The sequence below is a fragment of the Oncorhynchus nerka genome, linkage group LG9a, assembly GCF_034236695.1.
Source record: "Oncorhynchus nerka isolate Pitt River linkage group LG9a, Oner_Uvic_2.0, whole genome shotgun sequence".
In the NCBI taxonomy this organism is placed as follows: domain Eukaryota; kingdom Metazoa; phylum Chordata; class Actinopteri; order Salmoniformes; family Salmonidae; genus Oncorhynchus; species Oncorhynchus nerka.
Window position 1 is genome coordinate 29,660,776 of NC_088404.1, and position 23,886 is coordinate 29,684,661.

General features: G+C 41.9%; 1 protein-coding gene across 2 annotated transcripts in view; it reads right to left on the reverse strand.

The window, feature by feature from the left end:
- LOC115134158 (inactive serine protease PAMR1) overlaps nucleotides 1-22,959 on the reverse strand; it is a 45,426-nt gene extending 22,467 nt beyond the window's left edge. For both annotated transcript variants that reach the window (XM_029667848.2, XM_029667847.2), the window contains exons 1-3: nucleotides 22,685-22,959; nucleotides 5,937-6,113; nucleotides 3,315-3,440 (exon numbers count right to left, since the gene is read on the reverse strand). In XM_029667848.2, the coding sequence (XP_029523708.1) occupies nucleotides 3,315-3,440; nucleotides 5,937-6,113; nucleotides 22,685-22,847 (466 nt within the window). In that variant the 5' untranslated portion in view covers nucleotides 22,848-22,959. The remainder of the gene's footprint in view (nucleotides 1-3,314; nucleotides 3,441-5,936; nucleotides 6,114-22,684) is intronic.
- Between the last annotated feature and the right edge of the window lie 927 nt (nucleotides 22,960-23,886).

The window sequence follows — 23,886 nt, forward strand, 5'->3', positions numbered from 1 at the left end:
GTCATTGGCAAGGCCTATGTAGTTTAGTTTTGGGTAAAAATAAACAGAATAGAGCTAAGCACAGATAAGATCCAAGAGGAAAACCTGGTTCAGTCTGCTTTCCACCTTTTCACCTTACCACCTTGGTTCAGTCTGCAAATCCCTTAGAGATTTACCCAGAAAGACTCACAGCTGTAATCGATGCCAAAGGTGATTCTAACATGTATTGACGCAGGGGATTGAATACTTACAGTATCTAAACAATATATTTTAGTGTAAAAATGTATGTAAAAAAATATATAGTTGTTGTCGGAAGTTTACATAAACTTGGGTTGGAGTCATTAAAACTTGTTTTTCAACCACTCCACAAATGTCTTGTCCTAACTGACTTGCCAAGACTATAACATCTACTTTCTGCATGACACAAGTAATTTTTCCAACAATTGTTTACAGAGATTATTTCACTTATAATTCACTGTATCACAATTCCAGTGGGTCAGAAGTTTACATACACTAAGTTGACTGTGCCTTTAAACAGCTTGGAAAATTCCAGAAAATTATGTCATGGCTTTAGAAGATTCTGATAGGCTAATTGACATAATTTGAGTCAATTGGAGGTGTACCTGTGGATGTATTTCAAGGCCTACCTTAAAACTCAGTGCCTTTTTGCTTGACATCATGGGAAAATCAAAAGAAATCAGCCAAGGCCTCAGAAAAAAATTTGCAGACGTCCACAAGTCTGGCTCATCCTTGGGAGCAATTTACAATGCCTGAAGGTACCACGTTTATCTGTACAAACAATAGTATGCAAGTATAAACACCATAGGACCACGCAGCCGTCATACCGCTCAGGAAGGAGACACGTTCTGTTTCTTAGAGATTAACGTACTTTGGTGCGAAAAGTGCAAATAAATCCCAGAACATCAGCAAAGGACCTTGTGAATATGCTGGAGGAAACCTATATCGACATAACCTGAAAGGCCGCTCATGCAAGGAAGAAGCCACTGCTCCAAAACAGCCATTAAAAAGCCAGACTACAGTTTGCAACTGCACATGGGGATGAAGATCATACTTTTGGAGAAATGTCCTCTGGTCTGATGAAGCAAAAATAGAACTGTTTGGCCATAATGACCATCGTTATGTTTGGAGGAAAAAGGGGGGTGCTTGCAAGCCGAAGAACACCATCCCAACCGTGAAGCACAGAGGTGGCAGCATCATGTTGTGGGGGTGCTTTGCTGCAGGAGGGACAGGTGCACTTCACAAAATAGATGGCTTCATGAGGTAGGAAAATTCTGTGGATATATTAAAGAAACATTTCAAGACATCAGTCAGGAAGTTAAAGCTTGGTCGCAAATGGGTCTTCCAAATGGACAAGCATACTTCCAAAGTTGTGGAAAAATGGCTTAAGGACAACAATGTGTATACAGTATATATAATTTATTCCACTCAATCGTTTATATTAAATAAATAAAATTAAATCAATTTTAGTCCGACAATTCAATGGGTGTGAACACCTTCTGAAGGCACTGATCTACAGTACACACAAAACCCCATAATGTCAAATTGGAATTATGTTTTTAGAAATGTTTACAAATTACACTATGTTATTGCATCCTAGAGTTGTGGTATTGTATGTTGGTTACTAGTTACATAGTAAGAAAATGGTATACACTCGTAGAAAAAAGGGTTCCAAAAGGGTTCTTCGGCTGTCCCCATAGGAGAACCATTTTTGGTTCCAGGTAGAACACTTTTGGGTTCAATGTAGAACCCTCTGTGTAAAGGGTTCTCCTATGGGCTCAGCCAAAGAACCGTTTAGTTTCTAGATAGCACATAAAAAATACATGAAAAAAAGAATACATTTCCAGTGGGAGACAAATTAAAACTGCAGGCTGGAAAAAATATACAAAATACGCAGAAACCACAGGCCTGCAGCCCAGAGCCGCAAACACATGCCAAGTTTCTGCTGTTGATGAAAAGTCTTTCTACCTGTGCCTCACAGCACATTTTGTTATTTGCATATTGTTAAAGCTATACTCCAGACATGACATATCAAATGGTATTGTGAGATTCCAGGATGTTGATTAACAGTGTCTTGACTTGTTGTTTCAGCTCATTGAATGATAAAACCCTGAGGCATTTAGCTTTCATCCACCAAACATACGGTTGTGCCAGACGTCTCTCCTATAGTACACTGAACAAAAATATAAACACAACGTGGAAGGTCACAGAAATGTTCCATTCGCATAAAAAGCTTATTTTTCTAATATTTTGTGCACACATTTGCTTACACAATGCTACAGATGTCACAAGTTTTGAGGAAGCGTGAAATTGGCATGCTGACTGCAGGAATGTCCACCAAAGCTGTTGCCAGAGAATATAATGTACATTTCTCTACCATAAGCAGCCTCCAATGTTGTTTTAGAGAAATTGGCAGTACGTCCAACCGGCCTCACAACCACAGACCAAGTGTATGGCGTCATGTGGGCGAGTGCCTTGCTGATTTCAACATTGTGACTAGAGTGCCCCATGGTGGCGGTGGGGTAATGGTATGGGCAGGCATAAACTACGGACAACGAACAAAATGGCATTTTATCGTTTGCAATTTGAATGCAGAGAGATAACGTAACAAGATCCTAAGGCCCATTGTTATGCCATTCATCCGCCTCATGTTTCAGCATGATGCAATTCCAATTGTTCCATGGCCTGCATACTCAGTAGAACTGTCACCTTTTGAGCATGTTTGGGATGCTCTGGATTGATGTGTGCGTCAGTGTGTTCCAGTTCCCGGCAATAACCAGTTACTTCACACAGCCATTGAAGAAGAGTTGGACTACATTCCACAGACCACAATCAACAGCCTGATCCACTACGAGAAGGAGATGTCACGCTGCATGAGGCAAATGGAGTCACACCAGATGCTGACTGTTTTTCTGATCCACACTTCTACCTCTTTTTTAATTATCTGTGAACAACAAATTCGTATCTGTATTCCTATTCATATGAAATCCATAGATTAGGGCCTAATGAATGTATTTTAATTGACAGATTTTTTATATGAACTATAATTCAGTACAATCTTAGCATTTCTATTATTGTTCAGTTTAACTGGGTTGAAGGTAGAAGGTATGTGCATATAGGCAAGGAAGGGAAGCTAGTAGAAGTTGCCTATAACCTTGATACAGAGTCATATATTATTTAATCCCCCTAATGGTTTTTGTTTGAACTAGGGGAATAAGGTAAACTGATCCTAGATCTGTGGTTAAGGGTGAGTTTTACCCGTAACAATGCTGGGAGGTAATGTGGGTAGAGGTATATGGGAGAAGGAGTGAACTCACTCAAGCAGGCACCGCCTGACCAGCCGGGTCGACACTCAGCACAGTACTTCCCCTTGACGAAGAAATCATCTCTGGGCCCCCACGTCCCATTGTTACACCGCTTACAGTTCTCAAATATGCTGCAACCTAAGACAGAGAGAGGAGAGAAAAGAAAAGAAAGAGGGTGAATGTGAGGAGAAAGAGACAAAGAGTGAGAGGTTATATAGTGCTGATTGAACACTAAAACACCTAAAACCTCTTCACCATAAGGGTGATGCATTCAGTCACAGTCTTGGTTTGACCGTTCCCAATGACTGTTTGGTTACAATCAGCCACATACCTCTACTCTACTCCACTCAGTGACTGTTTGCTTTTTAGCTCAGTCCTGCTAAACTCATCAGGCTCATCATCTACTGTACCAGGGTAACTAAACAACAAAAACACATGTGTTCTTCCTGAAATAGAAATGTCCAGAAAAACCCCAGAAGGACTGAGTTTCAGATGTATTTTCACTTTGGGGGTTCTGTGGTGCTCTGCAGTGCAGACATCCTAAGGACAGGCTGGGAGTCAGGGATATGGGTGCCAGGGATGCAGCAGCAGGACATGTAAACACCAACAGGTATCAGTGTAAACATCACATGACTTTACCATGTCTCCTCCTCCATACAGTATCCTCAGAGTGGAAAGGGATGCGCGTGCATGTGTATGTGTCAATAATGTGTGGGTGTCTGGCCAATAGTTCAGGCCGAGGAGTACATGTGATTTGAAGATGAAGCAGATTAAGAATATATGTTGATAAAGAGAAAGTATTAGCATATTCCCATAGGTCAATAATTCATGCAACAACTTGTGTTGAAATATTATATATCTACTCATTGTGCTTTTTCAGCAATACGTTTTCACTTAGGTTATTTATGCTGTATTAACCTTGTTATTGCCAACAGACCTCCCACACAGAGTAAATATACAACAGGAGAGCAAACATAGAGGTGTGAAGGAAAATGTTATGTTTGTGCTTTTCTAATAACCAATTAGACTGGGTTGCATGCAACTGACTGATTGATCGTGCCTGGGAGGAATCCTCTCAATTAGTACAATCAATTTGTAAGTACGCCCAGAACATTGTTTTGAGAACCAAAAGGGGTGTCTCAGTTTCAAGGTCTCAGCTTGGAGAGAAGAAGCCTTTTGAGCAGTGCATAATTTGTAAATCAGAAGGTGCCGGAACAAAAGTGAGTGCTAAAGGGGGGTGACCTGGGAACTTCTGAGCTATCAGAAAGCATAAGAAAAGAAATCACCTTTTATTATATAGCATTGCATGCATATCATTGCATTTGCGGTAGTAGCATAAAGCAGTAGAGTACAGTAGAGGCACTTAGAAGTTGCACACATGGGGAAAAACGTTAGTAGCCTATGGTCCAGGAAATTGTTGGCCTTTTAAAAATTTTACTTTAGACTTTGGCAGAATCTTTTTTAATACTTCACAAATGATGGAAATGGCACTGAAAATCTCAGAATCTGAGATCAATAAAAACGACCTTGTCTTGAATCCATCAATAGCCTAAGCCTAAGTGTGTGGAGACATTATATTGTAGGCTACAATATGAGGATGAAATTATAGTCCTAAAAATGCTTTCCAGTTTCACTGGCAATTGTTGATGCGCTCGTGCCAAAAGCCTACCCCCTCTCTTTTGTAAAACAATATTTGGAAGTTGATCAAATATTTTGGTATAAATTCCAGTAGTCTTCTCTTTTCAGCAGAAGTCATTGCTTTCGAACCTGTGATTTCCCTCGACTGTATTTGAAATATTGCGAAAGGCCTGTTTTGTCTGCGTGCTGTATTTTCACTGACAGATTTCCAGTATCTTTCCGACAAAGGCTATTTTTTTAAAGAAGATGTTGATCCTCTGTGGCTAAATTACAGTGATTCTCATGGTGTAGTAGGCTATTCTGAATGATTTCATTCTGAACAGACAGCGATTCTGAACAGACAGCAATACTTCTGACTTTGGCAAATGTATTTGAATTTAACAGGGGGTGCTGCAGTTCCTCCAGAACCTTTCGCGCAGCTTTGATTCTATAAGGAAATAAATGATGAAGTGCAACACGCTGGAGAGATGAGAGTTGCAGGCAATGTTTCGCAAACCATAAACCCGGGCCGGCTCAACCCAAATCAACTCATAGAATATTAGGCCCAGGCTGAAAATCTTCTTCACATGACGTTTTCTTTTGTGGGGGCAGGAGAATTAACGAAGAGGCACCACAACTGGAACTTTGGTCTTGTACATTGCAAAAAGTGATAGTAATTTTTCATGCCACAAGTGGTACCGGATCCGGCCAATTAGGTTACGGAATAAAACAGTCCAAAATGAACAGGTGCCGGATCTTGTTTTCCGGCAGTATCCGACTCAAATTAAGCACTGCTCATGAGGTATTGGTCGGTCACATGCATGAACCAAATGTTAATGATTAATTCATGATGAATAATGAATAATGTATCTGACCATGTTGTTGTCAATACAATTGAGTACACAGCATGCAGGAATGCATTCAACCAGTCCTCCACGGGTTTACCAGATAAAAAAAACGAAATGGATAGACATCCCAGGTTTTGAGCCAGCATGGTGGTGTGTTGGACATGTTTACCTGGGTGGATGATGCAGGGGTCACACTCGTTGAGGGCGTTACGGCAGCAAGGCACAGCGTAGCCAACGGGGGTGCCTTGGAGGGGACACTTACAGCGGATCACGTCGTACTCACAGCAGCCCCGACACATGACGTTCCACTCTGGGCCCGGACACTGGTTATATAGGTACCTGTAGTCTGGGAACCAACCAGTACATCAGGGTCAAACACATAAGTCAGACACTTTCAAATACTTTAAAGTATTAGCTTGGAGTTTTTGGAACTATTCCATTATCCTGGCAGCCTATAGCTGGTATTTATTAAAGTGAGGGTGATGGAGAAGACTGGATCCGGAGTTGTATTTACAAAATTAATTAACTTAATGGGGAAATCCTATCCATATTTTCCTCCTCTGCCTGTTTTGTCATTTTCTTTTAATTCAGACATCATTAATTTGGTAATAACATCTAGTTTTCAGTCCCCCCCCCACCCCCCCACCCCACTCAGACCACTCCCAGACAGCCCTAGCAAATTCTTGCTTGAGAAATTGCTCTTTGCTAAGAAGATATTTTAGTTTTTTCCAAACCTTTTAATTGAAAACAATCACAGTAAGAAATGTAATTGTTACCCAGAAATTATGAAGAACATTCATTTAGTAAGACCATTCTCTCTCTCTCTCTCTTGCTCTCTCTCTCGCTCTTCAGGTTTTATTGGCATTGGAAACATATGTTATCATTGCCAAATCAAGTGAAATAAACAATCACAAATTAACAGTTAACATTAAACACACAAAAGTCTCAAAAGAGAAAAACATTTAAAATGTTAAATTATGAACTATGTTTAAAAAAATAAATAAAAAACGAGTGCATCAGTACGGACCTGTACAGGCTGTCGGTCGATCGATACACCCTAAATAAATGATCAAATAGCCTATAAATGAAGATAAAATAGCTCACAGACTTATTCAACTAATCGCACCTTACACAACTTGCTGGCTCCAATAGGGCCCGCTCAGTAAGCCCGCATGTGTGCAAGAGCGTGTGCTGTGTGTGGAAAAAGTAGAAGTACACATGAGAGGGCAATAGGGGGGACCCACGACTCAACCTCTCCCAAGAGAGGCTGTTGGACCAGGACATGAGGAGGGAGAGGTCGCCTGTTCGGGGTTTCGAGGAGCAGCAGCCTGGATTAAAGACTTCAACATACATGTTTCCAGTTTTCATATGAGGTGTAAATTCAGCCAATGAGGCCTGAACTCTTCAATTTATTAAGAAGCTCTCTGGCTCCTCTTTTTGACCCGAAGTCCTGTTGCTGTGCAGGTCTGTCGTGGTAACAACCTCAGCAGTATGTTATTATGTTTTAGCCCACACATACACACACAGCAAAATACACACACACAGAGTATGTGACTTAGTGTTGAGGCTTTGATTAATCTGTGAGAGTCTGTTTGAGGACAGTCAGCTGGACAGGATGTACAGATGTCCTGGAATGCCGTTAGATATCACTCCAGTTCACAACAGTTCCCACATCTCTCTGGCCCTGTAACATTAATGAACTCATAAATTATATTCTACTCCTGGGAAGATCTGCACTTCTCCTTAAGAATCTAATCTCTGCCATCCAAGAACAGTTTAGGAATGGCATACTATTCTATATTAATCACTCTGAGAATGGATTACACAAGAGGCCAGGTCAAATGTATTAGCAGTGCTAAGTGAAGACAGTTAATGGCGCTGCTTTCATACTTTGTTTGGGAAAATCAATGAGTGATTTTGCAATTCTCTTTGTTTTGGATCCGTTGTTCTTTGGCTGACATATTATTGCTGTGGTAACCCTGAAAAGAAGGGTTACGGCAAATGTAAAACAACAAAACAATGTGCTCTACTCAGTGAGAACAGGGAGGGGTGTCTAAACAGGGCGTAGTCTACACAGGGCATGCATTATTAACATAATGTCTATGACCTCAGGATTCCAGTATAATTCCAGTATGATGCTATTACTCATGTAAACACCAGCCCCTTGCTCAACAAGCCTGTCCCTCCCCTTCAATAACCCCCAGATGGTTTTATGTGTTCAAAACACATGTGGCCTAGTACTCTTGTTCTCATCCATACTCGTCTCTTCTGTATTGTATGATGTCTTCAGATTTGACCGGCTGTCTGCTTCTCCCTGACTAAAAATGAATAACTCATAGTGTCTACTTATATTGACATTTTGGTGGATTTCCTAGTCTGAAAACCACAAGCATCCTCCTCGGCATGGCCTCGTTTGGAGGGATGGGGGCGGGGGTATGGGTGGACAGAGACAGGGAGAGCAACTGAGAGAGATAGCATAAGAGAAGTACAGATGAGAGGGGGGGGTGACCCACGCCTCGACCGCTCCCCAGGGTGGCTGATGGACCGGGATGTGGGGAGGGAGAGGTCGCCTGGGCCAGGTTTTCGAGGAGCAGAAGCATGGAGTTCGCAAGAGACTCTACATCAACTCTGGTCGCATGACCCTCACCACAGTCACACCGTGTCTCTCTCTCCCTCTTTCTCTCTTGCTCTCTCTTCTTAAATGATCTTTCCTCCCTGTCTCTCCCTGCATTTAAGACTTCAGCATAAATGGTTAAAGAGCATGTAGGGATATTTGAGAAAGCTCCACATTCAGCCTGCCTCACCAGCATTGTTACTGGAGTCAATTACTCATACATTTAACCAGACCGCATCAGAAGCATGCTCACTATAAATGACCACATTCCATAGAATGAACATAATAACTGTGTTAAATGTATTTGTCTCTGACCTGTTCGTGTATTTTGTTTAAGCCAACACGTCTCAGCCTTACAGCATTCCGTTTTGACAATTTGACCAACTTCCATTTATCCTCCAGCAGTGGCTGAATACCTTTTCACGTATCTAGTCGTTTTTTCTATTCACACATCTAGGTTAGATGGCAAGGTAGCAACAATGAACCCTATGCTTTTATAAGAACTACAGTAGAAGGTCTACTTTGTCCTTGTCTCATATTCTGCAGAGCTCGGTACTAAGTGCACTACCAGCAGCAGTCTGGAGGGGATCCATGGTGGAGGCGACAGTGACTGGAGCCTGTGATTTCTATGGCATCTTTTAAGTGTCTGTGTAGACTAATCTAGCCCCCGTGGTTATGGACCTTGACCCCACCCAGACTCATGTCTGCTACACTCACTGATCTACAGCAATGTACAGCAGTACAGACGCTAGGGCGGTAAAAACTGTCAAAGAGTCATCCTCGTTGATATGATTAAAGAATATAGTGGATTACACAAGATTATAAAACGGGTTGTTTGGATCCTGGACGCAAAGTACCATGAAGTGTTAAGGCTGGTTAACAGTCCATCTAGTTAGCTACTAGGCTAGCCATTTCAAATAATGAGCATAGCTGTCAATGTCTTAACTTTAGCTACTTTTATTCATTATTAGAGGAAAATAATCCCACAACATCATAATTATTTACAAGGTTATGTCGAGCTTCCTGAAAATAACTCACACTGTGATGAAATAAAAGTGGATAAATATATCTGAGAATATTAGGACACCCGCACAGGAGGATTTGGTCTGGTTGCAGTGGCTGTTCGATAACACAACAATATACTTTTTTCATGTCTGTGTGACAAGGAAGATCATCGCAGTGACGGTCTACAGACATTCCGGAGTATAAATTAAATGCGTTTTGACCAGTGACACTTGTCATATTCTAATTGTCTACAGACATGTCATTAGACCAATTATAAACTGGCCTTTAAACTCATAATTCCACTGTCCAGGCAGGAAATTCATCAACTTCATCTTCCTTGGGGAAAAAAGCATGTACACATTATTTTTCCATGCTACTGCTTGGTTTGCAACAGTTGTGGGTTGTATAAACCTACCTGTCTGCCTTTATGACCTGTGCAGCAAAGTATCATTTTAAAAATGTCAGTAGGATAGCTATCCCAACAATGAACATGAAACAAATAATTCACCATGGAAACTGTAAACTCTCAGAATTTTCTTAATTCATTTACCAGCGTAGTGCGGCCTATGTACGCCTATTGGATATGTATTCAATTATTTATTGAAGTTCTTGTCTCTCATCATCATTGAATCTCTGCTAGCAAGCTACATGCCAAAGATTTGTTCAGCGTAGCAACGTCAAATGAATAGAGCATATATATATATATATATATATATATATATATATATATATATATATATATACCGTCCCACAGTTGACAGTGCTCCATCAACTACTACCCCTTCCGACATGTTCGTTAGATGGTGAGAAGCCGAACTTGTGAATTGTTGGTCTCTATCCAGCCACATCACCTGTGATACAAGTTAGTATTCGATTCATCCATGTCTGAGGACGTTGGGAGATGGAAACCGGCCTCTAGGTGCAACAGTGACCGCTGTTACCTTCAAGTAGGTTTTGGTTTTGGTAGGGCGTTGTAGATGGGCATAAGCATCTGCCTCTGATTCCAAATGTTGCAAATTGGAATCGAGTGATAGAAAATTGTTTTTGAGATTTTTATATTAAGCCTATTCCAAAACTTAACCCTTACCTTAACCATTTGGAGTTAACGCTTAACCTTAAGATGTCATAGTTAATGCCTAAATTTAAACTTAAACACTTCGACGTTTGCAGCCATTTTGAAATTTGCTGTTTGAGAAACATGACGTGTAATTCTGACGTGAGACTGTGAGGGCTAGTTGCTCTATCTCCTTTATATCGTGTTTATACTGTGTAAAGAGACAGACTGTGTTTACTGAGACAGAGTTTTGTTGATAAATGTGTTGTGTTTTCTCAGAGTGTGAATAAAAGAGTTCACTCTGTCAGTGCTGGACCATGCAGGAATGCACAACACATATCTCTGAGGGGAGCCCAACCCCTTCCTCTACTAATGACTGTTTGCCAGGCCTTAGTGGCAGCACATCTGCTGGGCATCCGTGAGGCATGAAGCTCAACACCTGCAAAGACCCCATACATTTGATAGTAGCCTAACAATTTTGTGGGTTTTACAAGGGGAGACATTAGGGCTGGTGTGATTTCACTGTGTGTGTGTGTGTGTGTGTGTGTGTGTGTGTGTGTGTGTGTGTGTGTGTGTGTGTGTGTGTGTGTGTGCGCACCAAATATGAAAAGTTAAGCTTCCAAGTGAAATGAACACAATCCGCCACTCGGGAGCCCGGGAGTGCTGCATTTCGGCTTCAGCTGAGCTCCTTTAGCATAGATTTTCATTGCAATTACTAATTTCTGACAGTTGTTTGCCATGTGTTTGATAAAAATAGCCTATGCCTTTATTCCAATGCATAAGATTAATCCATTGATTTGTTTGCTTTTGTCAGTGTAACCGAGTGTGCAACTGGCTGCAGGGAAGTCAGGCGCAGGAGAGCAGAAATGCGTAGCAAACAGAGCCCTTTATTGAGGCGAGCAAAACACGGCACTCAGAAAACTAAACACACACGGGTTACAATAACCCAGCTCAAACCAGCCTGGAGTACACATACATGTACACATAACAATTCCACACACAGACATGGGGGGAAACAGAGGGTTATATGCAAGACAAGTAATGCGGGAATGCAAACCAGGTGTGCGGGAAAACAAGACAAAACAAATAGAAAATGAAAGGTGGATCAGTGAAGGCTAGAAGACTGGTGATGTCGACCGCCGTACGCCGCCCGAACAATGAGAAGAACTGACCTCGACGGAAGTCGTGACAGTCAGTCAACTGTTTAGAGAGTTCATTGTTTTGTTTTTCATTTTGGAGCACGGATACTGGTGTTCTCTGTGCCATCTGTGGTCCGAAGTACACTCAACAAAAATATAATAGCAATATGTAAAGAGTTGGTCCCATATTTCATGATCTGAAATAAAAGATCACAGAAATAATCCCGTACGCACAAAAAAAAGTATTTCTCTCTAATTTGTCAACATCCCTGTTAGTGAGTATTTCTCTTTTGCCAAGATAATCCATCCACCTCACAGGTGTGGCATATCAAGAAGCTGTTTAAACAGCATGATCATTACACAGGTGCACTTCGTGCTGGGGATAATGAAAGGCCACTATAAAATGTGCAGTTTGGCACACAACACAATGCCAGCAGCATACCACCCTGCATACCACTGCTGGCTTGCTTCTGAAGCTAAGCAGGGTTGGTACTGGTCAGTTCCTGGATGGGAGATCAGATGCTGCTGGAAGGGGTGTTGGAGGGCCAGTAGGAGGCACTCTTTCCTCTGGTCTAAAAAAATATTTCAATTGGGGATACTGCCCTGTGTAGGGGGATGTTAAATGGATGTCCTGACTCTCTGAGGTCATTAAAGATCCCATGGCACTTATCGTAAGAGTAGGGGTGTTAACCCTGGTGTCCTGGCTAAATTCCCAATCTGGCCCTCAAACCATCACGGTCACGTAATAATCCCCAGTTTACAATTGGCTCATTCAATGTGTTCTCAGTCAACTTACCTGGTAAAATAACGAATAAATAAATGCACAGATGTCTCAAGTTTTGAGGGATCGTACAAATGGTTTTCTGACTGCAGAGAATATAATGTTAATTTCTCTACCATAAGCCGCCTCCAACTTCATTTTATAGATTCTGCAGCAAGTCCAACTGGCCTCACAACCTCAGACTACGTGTAGCCATGCCAGCTCAGGACATCCACATCCGGACTTGATCACCTGTGGGATCGTCTGAGACCAGCACACCCGGACAGCCGATGAATCTGTGGGTTTGCACAAGCGAAGTATTTCTGCACAAACTGAGAAACCATCTCAGGGAAGCTCATCTGCGTGCTTGTCATTCTCACCAGGGTCTTGACCTGACTACAGTTCAGCGTCGTAACTGACTTCAGTGGGCAAATGCTCACCTTCGATGGCCACTGGCACACTGGAGAAATGTGCTCTTCACAGATTAATCATTGTTTCAACTGTACCAGGCAGATGGCAGACAGTGTCTATGGAGTCGTGTGGGTGAGTGGTTTGCTGATGTCAATGTTGTGAACAGAGTGCACCATGGTGGCAGTGGGGTTACGGTATGGCAGGCATAAGCTATGGACAACAAACACAATTGCATTTTATCAATGCCAATTTTAATGCACAGAGATACTGTGATGAGATCCTGAGGCCCATTGTTGTGCCATTCATCTGCTGCCATCAACTCATGTTTCAGCATGTTAATGCACAAACCCATGTCGCAAGAATCTGTACACAATTGATGGACGCTGAACATGTTACAGTTCTTCCATGGCCTGCATACTCGTCATACATGTCACCAATTGAGCATTGTTGGGAAGACATTGGTCAACTGCAAAACATACATAATGCTGCAGCATGGGTACTGACCAAGACCAGATGGAGAGCACACATTACACTATTTTTAAGGTCTCTTTCCTCTGGCTGTCTGTAAGTTTTAGAATTCATTTTAATATGTTCTATTGTTTTTTCCATACACGATTGGGCACCCCAATATGTCAGACATGCTTTTAAGTTATATAGGAAGTAGGTCCCTCAGGTCCTCTGGCACTGGCCTATTAACTTTCCCAAAGAACCAAGGGGCATGGAGAGGCAGCCTTTAGTAATTATGCCCCCAGCCTCCGGAATAGCTTGCCAGAGAACATGAGGGGGGCTGAAAATGTGGACACATTTAAAAGAGATCTTAAAACACATCTTTTTTTGCTTTGCTTTCCTTAGGATGCTTTTTATTTGTTAAGTTCTTTTGTCATTCTTTAGTTTTTTTAATGTTATGTTTGTTGTGTAGTAAATATTTCAGCTATTATTTTCATAGTTTTTAATGAATTTTTTCCTGTAAAAAGCACATTGAGTTGCATTCGAAGTCTGAAATATGCTGTATAAATAAAGCTTGATTTGATTTGATTTAGCTTTTCACTGGATTGACTTGTATAACAGAGTGTTCCAGTTTCTGCCAATATCCTGCAACTTCGCACAGCCATTGAAGAGGCGTGGTACAAAATTCCACAGGCCACATTCAAGAGCCTGATCGACGCTATGCGAAGGAGATGAGTGGTCACACCAGATGCTGACTGGTTTTCTGATCCACACCCCTACCTTTTGTGACCAACAGATGTATAGTGGGGAGAACAAGTATTTGATACACTGCCGATTTTGCAGGTTTTCCTACTTACAAAGCATGTAGAGGTCTGTAATATTTATCATAGGTACACTTCAACTGTGAGAGACGGAATCTAAAACAAAAATCCAGAAAATCACATTGTATGATTTTTAAGTAATTAATTTGCATTTTATTGCATGACATAAGTATTTGATACATCAGAAACGCAGGTACAGAAACCTTTGTTTGCAATTACAGAGATCACACGTTTCCTATAGTTCTTGACCAGTACGCTACCTGTTCTGCCTGTTCTGCGTGTGTTCATGTGTGTAAAATTGCCTCGGCTGAGAGGGTAGGCTACCTGTAGTGGTGTAGGCCTAGTGGAGTGCAAATGCAAGTAAACGCCATTTACCCACGTTTTTCTGAAAAATGCGTTGAAAGTATAGGGAGCAAACCTTTTTTTTACCACTGTGAAAACGTTCCAACATGTTTTTTTTATTGGCCTATATTTCCATCTATTTGTCAAACAAATCACTTGAAAAATGTGGCTAACTTGTGCATGTTGGTCCACTCCAAAAGAATTCCAGCATTCAAACGGCATGTCTCAATAGAGGCCCCTGAATGTCATGGTGAAATTCACTCTCTGGAGTAAGTCTTGTGTAGCCTAAATGTGCAATTTCTTTCAGCGGCATAAAAGCTGAGAGTACTTCATTTTCAACCACAGAAAATACATACATTGATCATTCTATTGATTTATGGCAATATTCTGGTGAGCAAGGCTTTATTTACGTAGTATTCTAGACTAGCTTCAAGTAATAATGACAGAAGAGAAACTATAGGCCTACTGTAGGCCTACTGTATGTATCTAATTATAGGCAAGTTGACTAACAAATTGCCTACCAACTTATAAGCACAAAAACATCTAAATGAGGTTTAAACTTGGGGCAGCAGGTAGCCTAGTGGTGTTGGGCCAGTAACTGAAAGATTGCTAGATCGATTTCCCAAGCAGACAAGGTAAAAATATGTTGTTCTGCCACTGAACAAGGCAGTTAACCAACTGTTCCTAGGCTGTCATTATAAATAATAATTTGTTGTTAACTTAACTTACTTGCCTAGTTAAATAAAATATTTAAACTATATTTTGAACACACCTCTGTGCACAGGTATCCTACATGAGCCATTTGAAGGAATTCTTTGACAATCAGATGAAAACCTCATGACTGGTTGTGTTTATGACACATTAAAACCTGTTTGGGATAGGGGGCAGTATTTTCACATTTGGATGAAAAGCGTGCCCAGAGTAAACTGCCTGCTACTCAGGCCCAGAAGCTAATATATGCATATCATTAGTAGATTTGGATAGAAAACACGCTGAAGTTTCTAAAACTGTTTGAATGATGTCGGTGAGTATAACAGAACTCATATGGCAGGCAAAAACCTGAGAAAAATCCAACCAGGAAGTGGGAAATCTAAGTTTAGTAGTTTTTCAAGTCTTTGCCTATCCAATATACAGTGTAAATGGTGTCATATTGCACTTCATAAGCCTTCCACTAGATGTCAACAGTCTTTATAACCTTGTTTCAGGCTTTTACCATGAAGGGAGAGCGAACAAGAGCTGTTTGAACCAGGTGTCTGGCAGAATGCCATGAGCTAAGTCACGCGTGCGGCCGTGAGAGCGAGCTGCGTTCCTTTTCATTTCTAAAGAAAAAATAATTGTCCGGTTGAAACATTATTGAAGATTTATGATAAAAACATCCTAAAGATTGATTCTATACATCGCTTGATATGTTTCTACGAACTGTAATAGAACTTTTTTGACTTTTTGTCTGGACTTTCATCTGGACTTGCCCGCGCCTCGTGAATTTCGATTGGTGAACTAAACGCGCTAACAAAAAGGAGGTATTTGGACATAAATATTAACTTTATCGAACAAAACAAACATTTCTTGTGGAACTGGGATTCCTGAGAGTGCATTCTGATGAAGATCATCAAAGGTAAGTGAATATTTATAACGCTATTTCTGACTTTTACTGACTCCACAACATGGCAGGTATCTGTATGGCTTGTTTTTGAGGCTTAGCTCTGTACTCAGATTATTCTTTTTAAATCGGACACGATGGCTAGATTAACAAGAAGTTAAACTTTAATTTGGTGTATTGCACTTGTGAATGTATGAAAGTTAAATATTTCGACAAAATATGTTTGAATTCCGTGCTCTGCCATTTCAGCGGATGTTGTCGAGGGCTTCCGCTAGCCTTAAGAAGTTTTAAAACATAGTCTAATACAAATCTTTACTTTCAGGTCCACAGATTTCAAAATTAATTAATAGGGTTCTATATAGCCTAATTCTATGATTAGGCCTATAAAAATGTTTCGTACACTTAGGAGGTCCTCGTACCGGGAAGAAATTAGATCTACTTTCACCCCAGCAAAAATAAGTGCAAATTTCCTATGGCATGCATTTTTGTTACTAATTATCTTTAAGTTAGGTGTTTTCTGCAATTGCCAAGCCTGACAACATAATTGTGAGAGTGTGAGGGAAATAGCACAGACTTACCAAATATTTTCCTATACTCCTTTCTCTCCTGCCTCTTTTCTTTAGGCATTACATATTGAACCTGAGACTGTCTGTCCTGGCTTTGAATGTGTCAATCTTACCTTGTTTGCCCTCTTTTGAACTGAAGGCACAGGTTTCATGTTTGTGTTTGCATAATCTTGTATAGTCTCTTTGGCTCCCTTTCTATGTGCACAGGCAATCACAGTATGAGGCCATTATCTGTATGCAAATATTATGCAGATCTGCCCACAACCACACCGGTGCATTGTAACAACCTGATATGGATTGTGCATGGCTCAATCTCTCCTGCCCAGGGCACTGATAGTCGTACACAACCCCTTACCACACAACAAGCTTGATTAAGAAATAAATGCTTGCATGTTTTGTGATATTGTCTTTCTCTCTTTCCTCACATAGCCTGCAGACTATTTCTGATTGGGTTGCTTGTGAACAGCCCTGCTAGCGCTACGCAATTGTGCTAACTGCTCACAGCTTAGAACAGAAAAAAGAAAAACACACCAACAAATAGAAAACTCCCCGGTAAGTTATTTTTCCAGGCTTTTGGCTAGGCATGCAGATCTCTGTGCTGTTTGTGTGGCTACTCTTGCCTTATGTAATTGGTATCTGTTTTTTCCATCCCAGATGTTGTGGGAGATATGCTCCGACAAGAACGTCAAGGAGCCGGGGAAACCAAAAAAGCAATAATCTGAGCCTCTTCAAAGAAACCCTGTCATCTGGTGGATGGTGGGGAGAGGAGACCCCATTTCCCCCTTTAAAACACCATCCTCCACCCCATCCCCCACCCCATCCCCCACCCCATATGTAGCTGCTCTGACTGATACACCACTTCCAATATGTAGCTGCTCTGACTGATACACCACTTCCAATATGTAGCTGCTCTGACTGATACACCACTTCCAATATGTAGCTGCTCTGACTGATACACCACTTCCAAAATGTAGCTGCTCTGACTGATACACCACTTCCAATATGTAGCTGCTCTGACTGATACACCACTTCCAATATGTAGCTGCTCTGACTGATACACCACTTCCAATATGTAGCTGCTCTGACTGATACACAACTTCCAATATGTAGCTGCTCTGACTGATACACCACTTCCAATATGTAGCTGCTCTGACTGATACACCACTTCCAATATGTAGCTGCTCTGACTGATACACCACTTCCAATATGTAGCTGCTCTGACTGATACACCACTTCCAATATGTAGCTGCTCTGACTGATACACCACTTCCAATATGTAGCTGCTCTGACTGATACACCACTTCCAAAATGTAGCTGCTCTGACTGATACACCACTTCCAATATGTAGCTGCTCTGACTGATACACCACTTCCAATATGTAGCTGCTCTGACTGATACACCACTTCCAATATGTAGCTGCTCTGACTGATACACCACTTCCAATATGTAGCTGCTTTGACTGATACACCACTTCCAATATGTAGCTGATACACCACTTCTGAGCTGCTCTGACTACACCACTTCCAATATGTAGCTGCTCTGACTGATACACCACTTCCAATATGTAGCTGCTCTGACTGATACACCACTTCCAATATGTAGCTGCTCTGACTGATACACCACTTCCAATATGTAGCTGCTCTGACTGATACACCACTTCCAATATGTAGCTGCTCTGACTGATACACCACTTCCAATATGTAGCTGCTCTGACTGATACACCACTTCCAATATGTAGCTGCTCTGACTGATACACCACTTCCAATATGTAGCTGCTCTGACTGATACACCACTTCCAATATGTAGCTGCTCTGACTGATACACCACTTCCAATATGTAGCTGCTCTGACTGATACACCACTTCCAATATGTAGCTGCTCTGACTGATACACCACTTCCAATATGTAGCTGCTCTGACTGATACACCACTTCCAATATGTAGCTGCTCTGACTGATACACCACTTCCAATATGTAGCTGCTCTGACTGATACACCACTTCCAATATGTAGCTGCTCTGACTGATACACCACTTCCAATATGTAGCTGCTCTGACTGATACACCACTTCCAATATGTAGCTGCTCTGACTGATACACCACTTCCAATATGTAGCTGCAATATGTAGCTGCTCTGACTGATACACCACTTCCAATATGTAGCTGCTCTGACTGATACACCACTTCCAATATGTAGCTGCTCTGACTGATACACCACTTCCAATATGTAGCTGCTCTGACTGATACACCACTTCCAATATGTAGCTGCTCTGACTGATACACCACTTCCAATATGTAGCTGCTCTGACTGATACACCACTTCCAATATGTAGCTGCTCTGACTGATACACCACTTCCAATATGTAGCTGCTCTGACTGATACACCACTTCCAATATGTAGCTGCTCTGACTGATACACCACTTCCAATATGTAGCTGCTCTGACTGATACACCACTTCCAATATGTAGCTGCTCTGACTGATACACCACTTCCAATATGTAGCTGCTCTGACTGATACACCACTTCCAATATGTAGCTGCTCTGACTGATACACCACTTCCAATATGTAGCTGCTCTGACTGATACACCACTTCCAATATGTAGCTGCTCTGACTGATACACCACTTCCAATATGTAGCTGCTCTGACTGATACACCACATCCAATATGTAGCTGCTCTGACTGATACACCACTTCCAATATGTAGCTGCTCTGACTGATACACCACTTCCAATATGTAGCTGCTCTGACTGATACACCACTTCCAATATGTAGCTGCTCTGACTGATACACAAAATATGCCTATTGTGCAGAATTTTATTGGCCAAAATCCTAATATTGACCATAAACCAGCTTGCACTCCAGCCCTGGCAGCATGCCAACTCATATCAACTCATGGCAGTCCCCTTATAAATGTCTATTTTGGGGTCAAACTCAAGGTTGCTCTACAGTCTCTTTATTTGTTGTGTATAAAAAGTCTACACAATTCTTTTCATTCCTCTCATCTCTGATTTCACATCCAAATGCTTTGAGGCACAGCTGTGAGTACTGTACTCACCCCCCCACACCCCCCAAAAAACTATTCCCTGTCCTCTGCTCTAAAAATGGCACAATATTGTAGACTGCATCTTTAAATAAAGCCTGCTACCCCAACTGAGGACCATTAAGATCACAATAGAGTCAGAAACCACAGAGAGCTAGTGCGCGGGCATGCGTGTGTTCATGCATGGGTTAATGCGTACGCACGTTCATGCATATGGGTGAGCGAGAGAACTGATGCGCTGAGCATTGCTGAGCAGTGAGTTAACGTCATATCAGAGATGAATGCCGTCTGCATTCAGGGCTCTATCATAGCTGTTAAAAATCTACATTTGTCACTGTTGCCGCTTGTTGATGGCTACATGTGTTTATGTCACAGGAAGTGTTGTGATTCAGGAGCTGTGAGTCTTGTGGCCTCGCCACTGTTGTGTCAGGAAACATTGACAATCAATAAGATGACACATTGCATCTGCTACCAAAGAAATTGTCCCCGTACTCAGAGCAGAATAGCTGTAGTGTGTTCGTGTGTGCACTTTTGTGTGCATGCTGACTCTCTGTGCTCTCTGGCTGCAGATGTCTAATATTTTGAGGTCTGAGCGATTTAGCGGCCGTGGAACAGGAAACTCCTCTGGGGTTTGTGGTGTACCAGTGGAGGCTGCCGAGGGGAGGACAGCTCATTATAATGGCTGGAACGGAGGAAATAGAATGGTATCAAACCATGAATTTGATGCCATTCAACTCATTCCTCTCCAGTCATTACCACAAGTCCATCCTCCCCAATTAAGGTGCCACCAACCTCCTGTGTGGTGTACAGTATGTGGGATGGAGTGTGTTGGGGATACTGTAGCTCTGTTCACACATATGGATCCTGATCCCAAATATAGATCTCCATGGACAACCTCTGCAATGCTTTTAAGTAAACATCTGTCTGATAAGAAACCACAAGCCCATTTCAATACATACACCCGTTTCTCTATTATCCACTTTTGTTCAATTGTGTATCGTGTGTAAAAATGTATACTGGAATCTAGGTCAAACAGGAGCCTGAAATTTGCACATTTGTTTCATACATTTGGTCTGTTAACTTGAGACTTGAACTGAACTCTTTCAGACAATATGATATTCTATTTTCCAAACGCTCAATTTCGCCAACATTTTCTCATCAATGGCAGACTCTCCATACCCTGCCCCCGTCACTCTCTCTTTGTCACAGATCCCTTCAGAACTTTCATTACGCACACTTGTCCCCTATTCCCACTGATTAGTACTTGTATAAGTGTGCCCTTTGGTTTCCATTGTGTGGTCGATTATTGTTACAATGTCCATGGTGCGTGTGAGTACCTGTGCTGTGTGTTTTGGCTTTCGTGCCATTGTGAATTGCACAGATGATTACGGATCTCGTCCTGTGTGTTAATCATTGTGCGTGTGTTATTTATTCGAGGTGCTCCTCGCTCTTTTGTTTTGGGTTTCTACCCTGGGTTTTGTCACGTGTTTGTTTGGTCTTCGCCCCCGTGCCTTTACACGGCACGCCGTCATTTGGGCTTAATAAAAAAACTATTATGCATTCCTGCGCCTGTCTCCCGACCTATTTATGCCAACGTGACACTCTTCTCCTCTCACCTCTCCCACCTCCACTCTGCCCTTTCCCCTTTTTCTCTCCCCTATTCCCTCTTAATTCTCCCCCCTTCTTTCTCCTTTTATCCCTCTCCCCTCTCCCTCTCTTCTATCTGCCAGTGACCTTGGTCTCTATTTACAACTGCTAACTACCCATTAGCCTAAACCAGCCTCCTGGGGATCTTAGCCAAATAAGCTGTGAGGAGACATCATTGACTGACTGGAGAGTAGGAAATGTGTAAGAAGAACAGAGGTCCTTTGGAAGCACAGTGGAGGGAGTACCCCACATTCAACAGGAAAGAATGTCCAGGCAGCCTGCAGCCTGCAGCCTGTTGCTGACTGAACTCAGCTCAGAGTTAAGGATTCTCAAAAGATTTATCTGTCTGTCTTTGTCTTTGTTTTTAAATCTCTCTCCTGCCCCCCCCGTCTCTCTTTGTCTCTCCCTTTGTCTCTCTCTCTCTTACGTTTCCTCTCTTGCACTGCCCTCACGCCAAATACTTGGCTCCAGTGTGTAATCACTTCTGCTCTTTAAGAAAAACCATCAAACCCACAACCTTCCCTCTAGGCACAGTTCCATAGTGATTGCTGTTTTGCTCAACCGATTTCATCCTTCATCAACTGATTGTATAATGAATTTGAAGCAACTGGTACATTAATAGCCTGAGTCAGTCTCACTGCTCTGTAATTTCTGTTTATTATCAGTTAAGTAGTAAACTCTGGCACATCTCTCATCGCCGAAGGGAGGTATCTTCATTACAGGTGTTTAAAACGGTTGTAGTCTACCTCATAAAACGTTTTACATTAGGCTTTATTGTACTGCCATAACACCTGGATGTGTTAGTTATAGTTAGTAAGTCTCTGTGTAGTTCACTGGAAAGTTATGAGAGACACAGTATGGTAGACACATCAGCAGAGACTGTATTATTCACTCCAATATGATACACACCCTGCAGCGGTTCAAATGGTCACGAGGGCCAATAGACGGATGCTTCTGAGCAGACCTCATCCACCACACTCTGTCAATAGACACAGACTGCCAAATGTTTAACAGGATGATAAGCAGGCTCGGAACGGCTCCATCTATTTACAAGGAATGTGTGGCTTTGTTTGGGATCCAGCACATATCTCAGATAAGAGATGGTCAGTTGAAATTAATAATTTAAAGTGCTCAGCAGATATGAAATCATGTTGCACAGTAAGTAAAGGGTGAGGAAAGAAAGAGCGTGATGACTCTTAAGTAGACAATAACAAGTTAAAACACCAAGAGGTTGACTCATGCAGGATCCCAAAGCAGGATCCCACAGCAGGTTCTTTAAGTCAAACCAACAACAAACTCTGTTTCCTCCCTCTACAAAAGCTTCTACTTAACATCTCACTGTATGGCTCTTCTTTCACAAGGCACTCTGAAAGCCTTTCTGCCCTTTAAGAGAAAAAGAGAAGGAGAGATAAAGACAGGAGGAAGGGTGGAGAGACAGAGAGAGACATATCTGATTTTGCAGGGGCTCTTACCGTAGGGCCATGCTAGCCCCTGGTACAGGGAGATGAGGATGAAGAGAGTGATGAAGAGGGAAGATCCACGGGTCCCGGGGGAGTGGTGGGTGCCTGTGTGAGGGAGCGTAGGGGTCCCCCCGTGGCTTTCCCCCAGCTGCAGTCCCCGTACCGCAGAAAGCATGCTGCAGTCTGGAGCTCTGTTTACTTTCTGAGCTCAGCTGGTTTGACATCACACTCTTTCTCTTTCTCTCTCCCTCTGTTGCTTTCTCTTTCTCCCTCCCTCTCTCTTTCCTTCCCTCACTCTCTGACTTTGTCTCTTCCCCCTCTCTCGTTTCCACCCTCTCTCTCTCTCTCTATCTCTCCCTCCCCCCTTTGCTTCAGGATACAGCTCAGCCTGGTAAGGAGCTCCAGTCAGGAAGGGCTTCCAACAGCCCCGCTCCTCTCTTCAGACGATGTCACTGCTCTTGAATTTAAACATAGGCTGTTTTATCCCATTATCCTCTCGCTCAGCTGTATACAAAAACACACACAAACACACACACACACACACACACACTCTCTTTTCAGAAAGAGAACTAACTCTAAGAGGTGTATTAATAAGGTGTATAAGGTGTCTGGTCCAGGAAAATAAAATACCATTTTATTTGTCATATGCTTCATAAAACAACACGTATAGACTAACAGTGAAATGCTTACTTACTGGTCCTATTCCAAAAATAAATACACAGTGAATAACAATAATCAGTCACAAATAACATGGCTATATACAGGGAGTACCAGCACTGAGTCGATGTGAACGTGTGCGAAGAAATTGAGGTAGCTATGTACACTACAGTTCAAAGGTTTGGGGTCACTTAGAAATGTCCTTGTTTTACATGAAAACATACATGAAGTTAGTTTCAAAATGAATAGGAAATATAGTCAAGATGTTGACAAGGTTATAATGATGATTTTTAAATGAAATACTAATTGTGTCCTTCAAACTTTGCTTTCGTCAAAGAATCCTCCATTTGCAGCAATTACAGCCTTGAAAACATTTGGCATTCTAGTTGTCAATTTGTTGAGGTAATATGAAGAGATTTCACCCCATGCTTCCTGAAGCACCTCCCACAATTTAGATTGGCTTGATAGGCACTTCTTACTTACCATAGGGTCAAGCTGCTCCCACAACTGCTCAATAGGATTGAGATCTGGTGACTGTGCCAGCCACTCCATTATAG